The sequence below is a fragment of the Histomonas meleagridis genome, assembly GCF_020186115.1.
Source record: "Histomonas meleagridis strain 2922-C6/04-10x chromosome Unknown contig_122, whole genome shotgun sequence".
Taxonomy (NCBI): domain Eukaryota; phylum Parabasalia; order Tritrichomonadida; family Dientamoebidae; genus Histomonas; species Histomonas meleagridis.
This window is the reverse complement of record NW_027150761.1, coordinates 40,279-56,957: the sequence shown is the minus strand read 5'-3', so window position 1 is coordinate 56,957 and position 16,679 is coordinate 40,279. Positions and strand designations below refer to the sequence as shown.

At 24.4% G+C, this 16,679-nt stretch overlaps 1 protein-coding gene across 1 annotated transcript; it reads right to left on the bottom strand.

Moving 5' to 3' along the window:
- Positions 1-8,196: 8,196 nt before the first annotated feature.
- On the bottom strand, positions 8,197-8,775 carry GO595_001218 (Ras-related protein Rab-22A; the record flags this gene model as incomplete). Its single annotated transcript, XM_067913993.1, has 1 exon — positions 8,197-8,775. One exon carries the CDS (start codon positions 8,773-8,775, stop codon positions 8,197-8,199), a length of 579 nt encoding a protein of 192 aa, XP_067778601.1.
- Between the last annotated feature and the right edge of the window lie 7,904 nt (positions 8,776-16,679).

Sequence of the window (16,679 nt, the reverse complement as noted above, 5' to 3'; positions counted from 1 at the left end):
TTCATATTTAGTTTATTTACATAATAAATTCAAAGGTAGAATAGGAATGACAAATTCTTTTTTCATGCAAAAACTATTGAGGGATGGAAGTCCTTCAGCTTTCCAATGGGAAGGAATCAAAGGAAGTCCTATAACGTTGTATCAAAAATTCATCATTCCTGTTACGACCGGAAGTCATTGGTTTTTGATATGCATCTCAATGGAAAAAAAGAAGATTTTCTTTTTAGATTCGTGTAGTCGCCCAGTTCCCAAGCAAAAATATGTCAGGGCAATCAATGAATTTTTAAAATTTCAAAATTCTCCTAAATTTAAAGCGCAAAACACAACTGTTCCGAAACAAAAAAACTCATATGATTGTGGTGCCTTTATGCTTTATTATGCTGAGAATATTTATAATGGCGTGAAACAAATCGGTTCATTTAATCAAAAAGAAGTTCCAATGTACCGACAAAAAATTTATGATATTTTGATACAATTTGTACATTAAGTAGAAGTATTATTACTTTTGTTTGTAAAATATATATAAATTGTTATAGAATAAAAAACATTATGAATTTTTATTATAATTTTCTAATATACACAAATTTTTTAGAGAAAATTAACTTAAAATTGTTATTTCATGGTTAAAATGTTTTGAAAAAAATAAATAAAAATAAAAACAATGCGTAAAAATATAATCACATGAATTACATATATTTGTTTCATTTTTTAATATTTATTATTATCTTTTTGTATTTGCATGAAATATTTTTTTTTTATGCTTATATATTGTGGGTTATATATTTTAATAAGATTTTTTATCTTCAAATTAGTGATAAATTCAAATCAAAACAAAGGGTACAAAACTTTATTTATGGAATGACATGTTTTGAACTCATTCTTCTTTGATTTCAATCAGGGATATTTTGTCATAAATTTAATCTTAATATTGTGAGATATGACAAAAATATTTTGATAGTGTTTAAGTGTGGCATATTTTGCAAAACATTTTTTTCAATACTTTACATATAATTGCAAAAAAGCCAAATGAATCCAGAAGAAGATTTTCCAACATGGATTATGATTGTTTCCACAACACTCGATTCAATCGATGACTTTGCGATGTTTGTTCCACAATTCGAACGTCTATTCCAAACAATCATTGAAACAGGTGAACTACCAGATCCGATCAAAAATTATAAAGAACAATTTTATAATTCTGTGTACACAAGCCTTTTACAAAAAATGCTTACAATGGGTACAATGAGTGAAGAATCAAATCAGACAATATTAAATTTCTTCAAACTTGTAATTAACTTTACAAACTATGGAATAAAAACAAGTAATTCACTCATCACCAGATTTCTTTCTCTTATATTTATCAAAAATTCATATCCCCTTTATCAAAATAATACAAAATTTGATTTCTTTAACAAAATCTGTAAATATTCATATGAATGTGATGCTTATAGTAATGCTTATGAAGCCTTAAAAAAGCTTCCACCTATTTCCTTTATCTATGATTATTTTGTTATTATCATCACAGTATCAAATCATGACAAAAGTTTTAATTTTTGGGAATTTGCCAAAACATGTGCATCTGGTATCAAAAAAGCCTGTGAAGAAAACATGCGTAGTGCCCAAACATCACAAATTTCTCAACTTCAAGAATATATCCGTTTTAATGCATTAAATCAAAACGCAATTAACTCATCATATGTTATAGATTGGCTTGAGATCTACAAGCTATTTGTTAAAAGTGAGTTTTTCGAGAAACAACTCGCTGGTGTCAAAGGTATTGCGAGCATCATTTCTGAGCAGCGTTTTATCGGCACTGTAATTCAGTGGTTTACATCGCCCGATAACCTAGATTTATTTTCTGGTAATATTATGCATCCCGAGTTTATGCCAAGCTATAGTATAATTTTAAGTTATTTATCTGAACATAATGTCTTAACACCGGAATTTTTAACCAAGTTATGGAGTTTACATAACGTTCAACATGAGAATGAACAATTTCAATTTTTCTCAATCTTTAATTCCATTGCAAAGAAGTTAAATGTTGAACTTATAGTCGGGTTAACTAACATGGTTTTAAATCCTAATGTTATTAATGAAAATTGGCTTAAGTTCATTACACAATATGGGATTATCATTGGTACACGTAATGATTCATATGAATCATTTGAATTAGTTCGCGATAAATTATTTGAAATATGTTTTAGTGATAATGAATTAAGTAATAATGCGAAAGATAGTTTATCAATGTTATTACCATATTATTTAACGAGTGAACGACTTGAAGAATATTCGGAGAAGTTAATTGAGTTTGGAAATGAATCATTAATATTTACATTATTACAAAACGCAGTTTCTACATCTACAATTGATTCACTTGAATTAATACATAAATTAGTATCAATAGCAATTGATTATTTAGTATCACATGAAGATATTAATTCATGTTTTTCATTTTTGTTTAATATTTGTTTTAAAAATGAATTTGTTATACCAGAGAATTATCTTGATGAATTATTTTCAATTTATGACACATGTTCTACATTCAAAACATTTGTTATATCATTGATTCAAAGCGAATTAATATCATTTGATTACTTGGAACAATTTATCGAGAATATGCCATTAGAGAAAGTAAACTTTGATTTCTTTGAAATTACAAAAGAATTTATCTCGAAGATTAATAATTATTCAGGAACAGTTAAAGAAATACCTTTGAAACAAGAACATTTATTATGGAAATATTCGATATTTAATTCATCACAAAGAGAAAATTTTTCGAAATATTTATGTGAAATATATTCAAGTAATGATGGAATTATATTACAAGATTATCAAATAATGAATATATTTATATTAACTTGGAGACAATATTTCGATAATAAAACAGATGAAACTATTAATGGATTATTAATATTATTAAGAACTTTCATTATAACAATAGAAAATGATGTCGATATATCAATGTTCGGAGTAAAAAGACATTGTTTAAATGCAGATGATGAAAAAATTATTGTCGAAGTCATTGGAATGAATTTACCTGCTAAACAAGTTCATACTGTATCATTATCAATGAAAGTTAAAGCATTAAAATATCGAATTTCAAAAACTGCAATGATACCAATGTATAAATTTAAATTAATTGCAAATCAAAATACACTTGATGAAAATGAAAATATATTAAAATATGTTTCAACAATTTCACCGAAACCTGAAAAGTTAATATTAAATGTATCGATACTAGAACCTAAACGATATTTACCATTTGTACATGAAAGAAATTGTTTACCTTCAACAATTATATCACAATCAGATTTAATTGATGAACTTTTAGATTTATTAAAACAAAATAATCAAGAAGTTAAATTACTTTTAGATTATTTACCGACAAATATATCAACGATATTAAGTTTGAAACAAATATCAAAACGTAATACATTTAATTATACTGATTTCTTACCATATAATTTCCCTTCGTTGTTTATGTATAATTTCGAAGTATTAATTTCAAGTTTTGATGATAAAATGAAAATTGATTTTGAAAGAACAAATGGTTTTATATATTTAATTGAATTCTTTGAACATAATTCATATCCAATTGAAATAGTTAAATTTTTATCGAAGAATTTATCGAAAGAATTAGTAGTTAAATATTCACAAAAAATATTTGATTCATTTTCACCTAAATTATTTATATTTGGAGAAGAAGGTAATGAATATAACTTTAATACGATCAATGAATTTTTAATACAAATTGCTACAACAGAAAATGTTAATATAAATGTAAATGATGAATTTAATTCATCAATACAAATATTAATGTTTTCTAGGTTTGATTTTGTAAAAAATAATGGGAAAGTATTATTAGACATATTACAAATACCATTAAATGTCTTTGAAGAAATATTACCGAATATACCACAAGAATTAGAAGAAGATTTTTATTCATTTGTAATTCCACATGTCAAAGAATTCTCCGAAATATTAATGGAGAAATGTTTAGATAATTTAGAATCTTTATCATTATTAACGATCTTAAATCAAATGCTTTTATTAGAGAAAGTCCCATCACAATTTTATGCATTAATATCAAACTCAATCATTAATCGATATTTATTAGTTAATTCTAATCCTCGAAATATTTCATCATTTAATATGGCATTACAATGTTTATCACATTTAGAAACACCAGAAATATTAATGCATTTAAATAATTTACATAATGGACGTACAAGTTATAATGAATGGAGAATTGATGGTGATGCTACAACAGTATCTTCAACAGGTTATAGTGGTTTAGTTAATTTAGGTGCTACATGTTTCTTAAATTCGACATTACAACAATTTTATGGTATTCCTTTATTACGGAAATCGATTATCGAATATAATGGTGAAGATAAATTTATGTTACAATTAAGAGAACTTTTTGCTAAATTATTATTATCAAAAGGTCATTCAATAACTACTGAAAACTTAGTAAAAGAATGGACTGGTTGGGATGGAGAGAAAATGAATCCACGTGTTCAACAAGATGCATGTGAATTTGTACAAGTATTAATTGATAAGCTTGAGAAAGGTTTAGGTATTAACTTTATAAAGGATTTATTTTTAGGGACAACAATTGATACTATTGAAGGTATTAATGAAGATTATCATTCGAATTCTTCACCACAACCATTTTATACTTTTACATTACCAATTTCTCAAGCAAAAGATATCTTTATGGCATTTGATAACTTTCAACAACCTGATTATTTCATTGGATCTAATCAATATTTTGCTGAAAGTTTAAATAAAAAAATCGATGCTAAAAAGTTTGCATCGTTAGGTAAATTACCAAGATATTTAATTATCCAATTATCACGATTTGAATTTGATTATAATACATGGGAACGAAAGAAGATTAATTCAGTATTTGAATTTCCAATGGAATTAAATGTTCAACAATATACTATTAATGAAAATGAAGATTATAATTATAAGTTAAGTGGTATAATAATACATTCAGGTACAGCTAATTTCGGACATTATTATTCTTATGTTCGAAATCGATTTACTGATAAATGGTATGATTTTAATGATTCTTATGTTACTGAAATTAATGAAGAAGATTTATTAAAGTCTTCTTATGGTGATAATCCAGGACATAATGGATATATATTATTTTATGATCGAATAGATAATGTTAATAATATTAATGATGTTCCTGATATTGATGATGAATTACGAATGAAAATCGAAGAAGAAAATCATTTAAATGATGAATATCGTTTGTTTTGTTCAACTGCTTATTTCGAATATATGAAACAAATTGTTAAAAAAGATAATTTGAACTTCGTTAAAATCGCAATTCAATATTACTTTGATACATTTCCTTTTACGACCCATATATTAAATGCTAAAGATTTATATGAGCCAATTTTAAAGGCATTAAATAATAATGAATATTTATGTAATGAATTCCAACAATTTCTAATGGAAAATGAAATTTATAGTTGTGCTTTAGTATATTGTCCTGCAAATATATTACGAAAAGGTGCAATGAAAATGTTCAAATATTTAAATTATGATTTATTTAATGAACATTTTGTTGAAGACTTTTATAAAGTTATTAATGATATAATTCCTTATTATCGATGTTTTAATGAATATTTCGAAGTACTTTCATATCTTTTGAGTAATGATAACTTTTATAATTATTCGATGCATACATTAAAGAATAATATATTATATGAATTAGTAGTTAATGAAATTCCAAAATATTTAAGTGATAAACCTCAAATAAAACCATCTTATTTCTATGGCGGATTAAACTTTAGTGGTATCTTTAATTGCATTTGTAAATTTAAAGAAATTGATGAACAATTTATTAGTTATATATTAAATGAAGAGTTTCTTATTAATTTAATTAATTCTCCTACAAAATTAATATCAATTATTAACTTATTAAATAGTTTTAATAACAATGAAAAAGTTTATGAATTTATTCAACAATTTATAATTCATTCAAGTATATATTTGCCTTACTTCAAAATTATTCCAATGGTATTCGAAATGTTTAATAGTAACGCATTTGATATAATCGATAAATGTCATTTTAGAGTTGGTGAAAACCAAAGTAATGATTTCGATTTAAGTTGTGCGATAATATCCGCAATGATGAAATCTGAAAACATAAAACAAATTATGTTACAAAATTTAGATAAATGGTTAATACGATTATTAACTAATGAAAATTTAAATTGTAGAACAGTTGCACAATATATAATCGCATTTATTGTACCACATGAAATGTTTAATGATAGTTTGATTTCTTTCCCTGTTCATGAATATTCGCGTCTATTTAATAATATCGAATTTAAAGCAAAAGAAATTAATGATGAAATGTTAAATAACGCAAATATGATTTTAAGTTATTTCATTGATAATTATGAAGAATTCGTAGTTGTTATGAATCAAAATGATAATTTGGGAGATCAATACTTAAATTTACTTGAAATTTTAGCAAAAATTTTGAACCAAAATATTGGAAATGTTTTAATTAATATTTTGGAGAAGCTTCAAAGTAAGAAGCAAAAATTCGATTTACACTCAAAACAAATATTAAATATGCTCGTGAAAATGTATCCAAATGAAGTTAATTTGGATTTGATCGTTTCTTCAATGCCTGATTTGAACGTTAAGGCGGCCCCATCACAATATCCAAAGATCATTCAATTTTTCGAAGCAATTGAACCGATGGTTGATCAAATTGAATTTTCTGAAGACTTTGTCAAATTCTTCATTGAAAATGTTGCTTTCACTCAATTTCAATTTGCCATTTTGAAATTCAAAGTCGTTGCAACTTTTCTACACAAAATCGCCCCAATTTTCTCAGAAATTTTGAAGGAATACGTTGTCAAAAATTTCAATAGGATTGTAAAGAAAAATTATTCGGCACTTTTAATTTCACTTGAAAGCATTCAAATGAAAATGCCACTTTTGAATACTTTACCAGCGGCTATTGGGCTTAAACAATATTTTACAATGGATGAATTAATTATAAAAAGCTTTGAATTAAACGAAGGCGAAGTCACAGAAATTAAGCCTATGATTAGCTTTTTAAACTCACCCGAAATTAGTTCAACATCTCGCCAATATATTTGGGAATTATTATATCAAAATCCGATTTCCTTTAGTGAATTCTCATCTATTTATTCATGGAATGAAGATCTTTATAATTATACGAAATATTTATTGATCATTAATGATGGCAAAGATATCATTATTGAAAATTCCAAGAAATCGATTGAAGCGTTATCATTATCATATAACTATTTATTAGAAAACGAGAAAGATATATTAATGTCGCCATTGTTTTATAATGCCGTTTTACGAAATGAAATTAAACCGGAATACATCGATTTGATCATTGATTATATCACTGCGTTAACCAATGGTAAGTCAAATGAACAAAAGGAAATCATCATTTCGCCAATTGTAAAATCATTAAATTATCGGGTGAAGTTCTTAAACGATGTGTTGGAGGACTTAAGACAAAACGCAATTGCCCAAAGCGATTTGATGCCGTTGTTTACACCAATTCGAATCCTGATAAGAATCGGAGTCGGAAATGAGGAACTGCTGGGCAACGTGAGGAAACTGATACAAAATTGCGAAAGGAAAATGAGCGAAATAAAATTGGATGAGCTGCAGGCGCTTAGGAATATGTTGGTCGAATTGATAAATTGATTTATGGAAAACTGCACTTATGATTGCATAGGTAAAGAAAATTAAAATTTTTCGTTTTTGTTGTTGACGCGAATTTTATTTTTGGTGCATAATCTTCAATAACAAATTTTTGTATTGCCATTCGATTTTGTGTAAAAAGGGAGATACGTTTAAATGATGATAGCATTTTCAGATTAATTTCATTTTATGTGATTTATTGAGCTTAAATCATCTGGTATTATTTTTTGCAAAACTTCTTCCGTTTATAAATGGCGCCATTCTGTAGGACCAATCATTTGACCGGTTAGTTTATTATATTAGTTTTATGATATTTTTCATTTGATTTTTATTTATTTTTATAAATTGTAATTAAAAATAAGTCATAACATTCATATGATTTTTTGCAGACTTATTCAGTTTTAATTAAATCGATGTATTAAAATTAAAAAGCAGATAATTCATTTTCGCAATAGAAAAAAGTTTTATTATTTAATTACAACATGTTGATTCGTCTTTTTTTATGTTTCTGCTTATAAGAACTGTTGGCACTTCGTCAATCTTTGGCTGGCTTCGAGGTTGTACGGCGGCTCTCGCAAGCCCCATAAACGCATCGCTCACGCCAATGTTATTAAGTGCGCTAGTCTCAAAATATGAGCATCCATTTTCTTCGGCAAAACTAATGGCTTCTTCTAATTCAATGACTCTTTCCGAATCAGACTTGTTTCCGACAAGAATAATAGGTGCATCAGGTTCGAGGCTTTTGAAAAGTTTGATCCATTCGGGAATATCATCAAAAGATGCTTTTGATGTAAGATCAAAAACAACCATTGCTGCCTTTGACCTTTTACAATATAGAGGAATGGCATCGCGAAAGCTGTCTTGTCCTGCTGTGTCCCATACTTGCAGAGTATAACTTTCTTTATCAATTTCAACTGTATGATAACGTGTTCCTGCACCTAGAGTTGGAAGTCTATTTGGCTCAAAAAAGCCATCGCACCAACGTGTAATGAGAGTTGTCTTTCCAACAGAAGTACTTCCAAGAAGAATGACTTTAATGTTATCGCACATTTGGTTCACTTTTTCAGAATGTCAAAACCGTAAAATAATTTAAAACAAAAATATCTTGGAAAATATTCAATATTATAAAGTTATATTAATAAAATAATTTATAAATAAATTCATAATAATAAATTTAAATCGTTATCATCATTGAAAAAAATCGATGAATATTCAATTATTCGTGAAAAAGCAATTTTTTCACATGGCTAATATGGTGCCTTAAATGGATTATTTTAATTTTGTTTGAAAAGTTGGGAAATTTTATTAATTGTATTTGGAATCTAATAAAAACTTTTTTTCGATATGAATATCTAAATTCACATATTCAAATGAATTCAAAATATTAAAATAAAAATATCTCAAAATTATCAGGATGATTTCCAAAAAATATGAGAATTTTTAGAAAAGAATACTTGAATATTATAATGTAATTTTTTAGTTTGCTATGACAATATCCCAATAACCGCATTCCGCAGAATGCATCGATATCCTCTTTTCAATTTTTGCTTGATTTAGCCCTAATTAATTTAACTATTTCTGTATAACCTTTTTCAGATGCCAAAATAAGTGCTGTTCTAAATAATTTCAATAATTTCCAAATATTATTTTGAATTTCTAAATTATTAAAACAAATATAAAATAAAACAAATAAATACTTTTGGCATTAATATCAATTCCTTTTTGTTCAAGAAGTAATTTAACTATTTCTGTATAACCATTTTCAGATGCAATCATAAGTGCTGTCCAAAATATTTAAAATAATTTCCAAATATTATTTTGAATTTCTAAATTATTAAAATAAATCCAAAATAAAACAAATAAATATTTTTAACATTAATATCAATTCCTTTTTGTTCAAGAAAGAATTTAACTATTTCTGTATAACCATTTTCAGATGCGACATAAAGTGCAGTTCTAAATAATTTAAATAATTTCCAAATATTATTATGAAATCCAAAACTATTAAAATAAATATTAAATAAAGCAAATAAATATTTTTAGCATTAATATCAATTCCTTTTTGTTCAAGAAGTAATTTAACTATTTCTGTATAACCATTTTCAGATGCCCAAATAAGTACTGTTCGAAATATTTTAAATAATTTCCAGATATTATTTTGAATTTCTAAATTATTAAAATAAATATCAAATAAAACATATAAATATTTTTAACATTAATATCAATTCCTTTTTGTTCAAGAAGTAATTTAACTATTTCTGTATAACCATTTTCAGATGCTAAAATAAGTGCTGTTCTAAATAATTTCAATAATTTCCAAATATTATTTTGAAATAATAAATTATTAAAATAAATATCAAATAAAACATATAAATATTTTTATCATTAATATCAATTCCTTTTTGTTCAAGAAGTAATTTAACTATTTCTGTATGACCTTTTGAAGATGCTAAAATAAGTGCTGTTCTAAATAATTTCAATAATTTCCAAATATTATTTTGAAATATCAAATTATTAAAACAAATATAAAATAAAACAAATAAATACTTTTATCATTAATATCAATTCCTTTTTGTTCAAGAAGTAATTTAACTATTTCTGTATGACCTTTTGAAGATGCTAAAATAAGTGCTGTTCTAAATAATTTCAATAATTTCCAAATATTATTTTGAAATATCAAATTATTAAAACAAATATAAAATAAAACAAATAAATACTTTTATCATTAATATCAATTCCTTTTTGTTCAAGAAGTAATTTAACTATTTCTGTATAACCATATTTCGATGCTAAAATAAGTGCTGTTCTAAATAATTTCAATAATTTCCAAATATTATTTTGAAATATCAAATTATTAAAATAAATATCAAATAAAACATATAAATATTTTTAACATTAATATCAATTCCTTCTTGTTCAAGAAGTAATTTAACGATTTCTGTATGACCATTTTGAGATGCCCAAATAAGAAGTGCTGTTTCAAATATTTTATATAATTTCCAAATATTATTTTGAAATATTCCAAAATTATTAAAATAAATCCAAAATAAAACAAATAAATATCTTTATCATTAATATCAATTCCTTCTTGTTCAAGAAGTAATTTAACTATTTCTGTATAACCATTTTCAGATGCTAAAATAAGTGCTGTTTTAAATAATTTTAATAATTTCCAAATATTATTTTGAAATATCAAATTTTTAAAATAAATATCAAATAAAACATATAAATATTTTTAACATTAATATCAATTCCTTTTTGTTCAAGAAGTAATTTAACTATTTCTGTATAACCATTTTCAGATGCTAAAATAAGTGCTGTTCTAAATAATTTCAATAATTTCCAAATATTATTTTGAAATAATAAATTATTAAAATAAATATCAAATATAACAAATAAATATTTTTAGCATTAATATCAATTCCTTCTTGTTCAAGAAGTAATTTAACTATTTCTGTATGACCTTTTGAAGATGCTAAAATAAGTGCTGTTCTAAATAATTTAAATAATTTCCAAATATTATCTTGAAATATAAAATTATTACAATAAATATTAAATAAAACAAATAAATTTTATCTTTAGCATTAATATCAATTCCTTCTTGTTCAAGAAGTAATTTAACTATTTTTTTATGATCATTTTCTGAAGCAAAAATAAGTGCTGTTTGAAATAATTTAAATAATTTCCAAATATTCTTATTCAATATTGAATCATTTAAATAAATTATATCTTTAGCATTAATATCAATTCCTTTTTGTTCAAGAAGTAATTTAACAATTTCTCTATTACTATACCTTGCTGCATACATAAGTACAGTTCTAAATAATTGATATAATTTTCAAATATTATTATCAAATATTAAATCATTTAAATAAATTATATCTTTAGCATTAATATCAATTCCTTTTTGTTCAAGAAGTAATTTAACTATTTCACTATTACAATATCTTGCTCCATACATAAGTAATGTTTTAAATATTTTATATAATTTTGAAATATCATTATCAAATATTAAATCGCTTTGATAAATATTTGTTATATTTACATCAATTCCTTTTCGTTCAATAAGTAATTTTACTATTTCGATATGACCTTTTTTACATCCATTAACAATAATTTTTTTCAAAGTTTCAATTTCATTAAAACATTTAATGATACAACAAACAAATATAATAAACATTAAATAAGATAATTAAATATTTTCATTCGCGTCAATTCCTTCTTTTTTAGCATATCCAATAATTTCATCATCTTTAACTTCGTTCGAACAACCAAAATGAGGAATATTTTCCTCAATTTTTGATCTAATTGAAGTTATAAGTTGTTGTAATTCTTCTGAGTCATTTGAGAAATTATTTTCCTTTTTAAATAAAGGTATTAAAATATTAATAATTTTACAAATTGTTTTACCATTTAAAACATTTTCTCTTTTGATAATATTTGCTTCAATTTCAGAAAATAATTGTGTTATTTCATACCAATAAAGTTCACGTTCATTTTCACTCGATTCATTTGATGATGATTGAGGTCCGGCTTTCGTTATAAGTAAAAGTGATGAATCTAAATCATTACCAAAGGATTCAACCCGTGAACAAATTTTCGCAATTCGATTTTGAATTTGTTCTTTCATTCGCTCTAAATTTGTTGAATAATTAGTTTCAACATTATTAACATAAAGAATTGGTTGACAGAAATGCTCATTTTCAATCGTTGGGAATGCCTTTTTAAGTAAAAAATTATATTCAACGCTTTCTAAAATAAGTCGTATGTTCGATCCAAATGGTTCTCCTTTATTAACATATATTGAAACAGTACAAACTTGAAGAAGTGCTAACAAACCAATATCTTCAACAGGTGAATTAATGCCTCGTGTATCAACAAAATATATATCATCTTCGTCATGAGCATCATTGGTTTGTGTGTTCATTTTCTCTTGCAAATCTTTAAGTTTAAATGGTCCAATAATACTGATTTCTTTGGTCTGCTTAATTTCAAATGGTTTTTTATAAAAAACACAGTATTTGTTATCCTTATCCCCAGGGCCATTGATAATTTGATTTAAGATCGAACTTTTGCCGACATTTGTTTTTCCATAAATAATTACAAGATGGGGTCTTTTTGATAAAGTCAACATTTCTATAACTTTCGGGTTGATGACAACATTGCCTTCTTTGTCATTTAATAAAAACGGAATTGGTTGAAACATATGTTGATAAAAAAAAAATAAGCTCTTGTGTTACGATCAAAATATGTACAAAAAGTGGAATAACGTCATAAAAAAAATGCCACGCTCTAAAAAAAATGCCGGTGTGTTATTCCGAATATTTTAAATGCATTACACAAAAGTGACGGAACGATCTGAATACTTAACAACAAAATATATTTTCTGTCACTTCATAATTATATACGCTTTTTTTAAATTAAAAATATATAAAAAATTTTTATTTATTTTTAACATTAACAATAAATAAAGGATGAACATTTTTATGATTAATCGCTAAAAAGTAATAGTATCCTTTATACTTAAAAAATAATGAGTCATATTTATTTCTTATTTTTTCTATTTCTTCATTTGAAGGTATTTGTGCTCTATTTTCATGTGCAACAGCGCATTTTCCATTATCATAAGCACATATTACGAAAGAAGTTTCATTTTTTATTTTTAAGTTATCCATAATTTGTTGCATATGATCTGACAATATAATTGGCGAATGATTTTCACGTAAAAACATTTCTATATCATATGCAATTACAAGTGTTGTAGAAATTGTTGGCTCGAAACAATTTTTATCTTTAACGAATTTATTAATAGAAACAATTGAAATTTTGGTAAAACACATTGCATAAACCCAAAGTGAAACATAACGTAACTCAATTTCATTTGTATTAATAAAACGTAAAATATGTTTTTGGCATTTTTCGATAATATGTTGTCGTGTTAAATAGTTTTTCTTTTGAACTATGTTTTCGATCTCATTCATCATTTTCCCATTTGCTTTTGAATATAAATCAATTAATTCAGATGTATCTTCTGTATTAAATGAATGTTTATATTGTGTATGTCTTAATAGTTTATGAAACATTTCATTTTCTTGTTTAAGTGATTTTAATATGTTTTGTTCATTGATAATTCTTCGTTGAATTTGCGAATTTTCATGTGAAAATTGTTTTATTAATTCTTGAATTTGTGATTCCATTATATCATTTGGAATTAAAAAATGAAATGGCAATGAAAGTTGTTGAAATAATTGTTTTTGTTCATCAATTAAACTTTGAAGTTGATTATACAAATTTGACTTGGGTATTGAAATTCCATCCAATTTTTCAATGTTCTTTGAAATTTGAATGATCGATTTTCTGTATTCATTTCTTTGAATTTTGTTTTTTGGATATTTTAAGTTGTATTCTTCAATAGAGTTATATTCAAGATCATCAAAATATAATTGTTTAGTAAGTGGATTATTACGCATATCAAAATGTGTAATATCTTTTGAATTCGACAAAAAAAGAAGAACTTTTTCGATATCAGAAATTTGCGTATTTAATATTTCAACATTTTTTATGCATGGAGCAAATTTAAATATAAAATTTGGATCTGAAATCTTTGTAAAACTAAAATTTATATATATTAAATTATTAAGTTGTGTTTGAACTTCAAAATTCGATATTGGATTATGTGAAATATTTAAATGTTTCAGGTTTGTTAAAGAAGTTAATGGATAAAGTGATTTAATATGATTATGTGATAAGTCGAGATATTCAAGAAATTGTAAATCTAATGTTGTATCTTCAATGATTTTATTGTTAGAAAGAATTAATTTCTTTAATAATGGGAATTTATTAAATGATGATAAACTTGAAATAAAACAATTCGAAAGATTTAATGTAGTTAAGTTTGGAAATAGAGAAAAATAATTAAATGAATCAAACATATTATAGCTCAAGTTTAAATGTTCTAAAGAATTTATTGGTTTTGATAAAAAGATCGAATGAATTCTGTTATTGGACAAATCTATAAAATTGATTGAAGAAAGTTCTTCAATATTTTCGATAACTGATATTCTGTTATTGGATAAATCAAGGACTTCCAAAAATGGGAAATTTAATGTTGTTATTTTTGTAATACAATTAGAAGATATATTTAAATTTATTATATTAATAAATGTACTTAAATGATCTTGTAAGATCTCTTCAATTAAATTGTTAGATAAGTCTAATGCTTTTAGATTTTGATTATTTGGAAAATTATCTAGAATTTGAATAAAATTATTTGAAAAATTCCAACATTCATCTGTGCTTGAAATTTGAATATCTTCTATATAATGTATATTTTTATAGCTGATATCTAATGTTTGAAGATTTCCATTTGGAAATCTTCTTTTTTCCATTTTTAAAAAAAATAAACGTGTTTCAAAGAAATTTTTTATTTTCCATTTTTTTCACCTACAAAAGGTGCATAAAAGAAATATAATTGCTACGATTATCACAACTGATCCTATTACAATTGCAATTATTATTTCCAAATTACTTTCTTTACTTGATGTTTTCTCAATGAAAATTATTTTATAATCCACGTTACTTGGGATAGAACTTGTTTGTACGATTTCTCCATAAATTTCAGGGACAGCTATTACCATTTGAAAATCACCTTTTTTTACACTTGTCCAATTTTGTGCTCCATCTACGAATCGAAATCCAAAATTATGGAATGGTTTTATTGTGCTTAAAAATACTGTATTCTCTTCTTCTCTCGAAGGGCTTGCTATCTTTAATAATAATTTAATTGGACTTTTTATTTTTTCGATTAATGTAATATTGAGTTCATCAAAAATATTTGGATCTATTTGATAACTTTTAATAACTCCTTTTGAGATATCATTATAAATATTTATATTATTTGCTAGTAAAATCATTTCTACATCTGTGAAATTCTTAATTCCATGATTCCAATGATATGTTGTAACTTTTTTCACTATAAAATCACCTGTAACATTTAATATTGTGTCTGAATAAATGTTATTTATTTCGAAAGCGTTACCAATTATGTTAATTTTATTAAAACCTTTTAACTCGAGATATTTAATGTTATTTGAGATGTTACATCCATAAATGTATAGTGCATTTTGCTGAATATTTCCTACAAAATCAACAGAACTAATTTTAAAAGTTGATAAAATATCATAAATTTTATAATATTTATCTTTGGAATATAGTATAACATGTTGATTTCCTTTTATTCCACTAAAGTTAAGTGGATGTGTACTATCTCCATCATAATAAATTAAATTTAAATAATTTTCAAGTAAATTTTGTGCAATATTTGATTCATTCGAATGCTTACATGTGATTTTGAGTTTTTCTAACATTTCATTTGTTTCTTTATATCTTTTAATTCTTAAATTATCATTTGTTTTTGGATTTTTAATAGCATGGCTAATATTATCAGATAGCTTTTGTAATGTTGTGTTAAAATGAGTACATATACTGTAAAAATCACTCCATATACTTATTATGTTTAAATTAAGTTCGGATGAACAAAGGATTATATATATAACAAACATATTTATAAAATGATTTGAAAATTATTCTTTTGATTGTATTTGAAACTCATTCTTTATATTTTATTTGGGTATCTTTTTGGGAAAGAAAAAAATTATTTCAATCACTTACGATTAAAAACATTTTTAACTTTTGGATAAATAAGATAGGAAAAAGATTTTAATTTATTAAAGGAGATAAACCTTGAAAATCATAAGAACAAGTCATGATTTTTTTTAAATAAAATGTTTATGCATTATTAATATTATTACAAATCTTTATTCTTAAAATTAATGGAAAGTTTAAATATACATTTTATTCATAAATCAATTATTCATCGTTCTATATCTTCAATTATATATATAATTCCAGTTTTATTTTGATGGGTATAAATCCATTTGAACATGTAAGCTTTT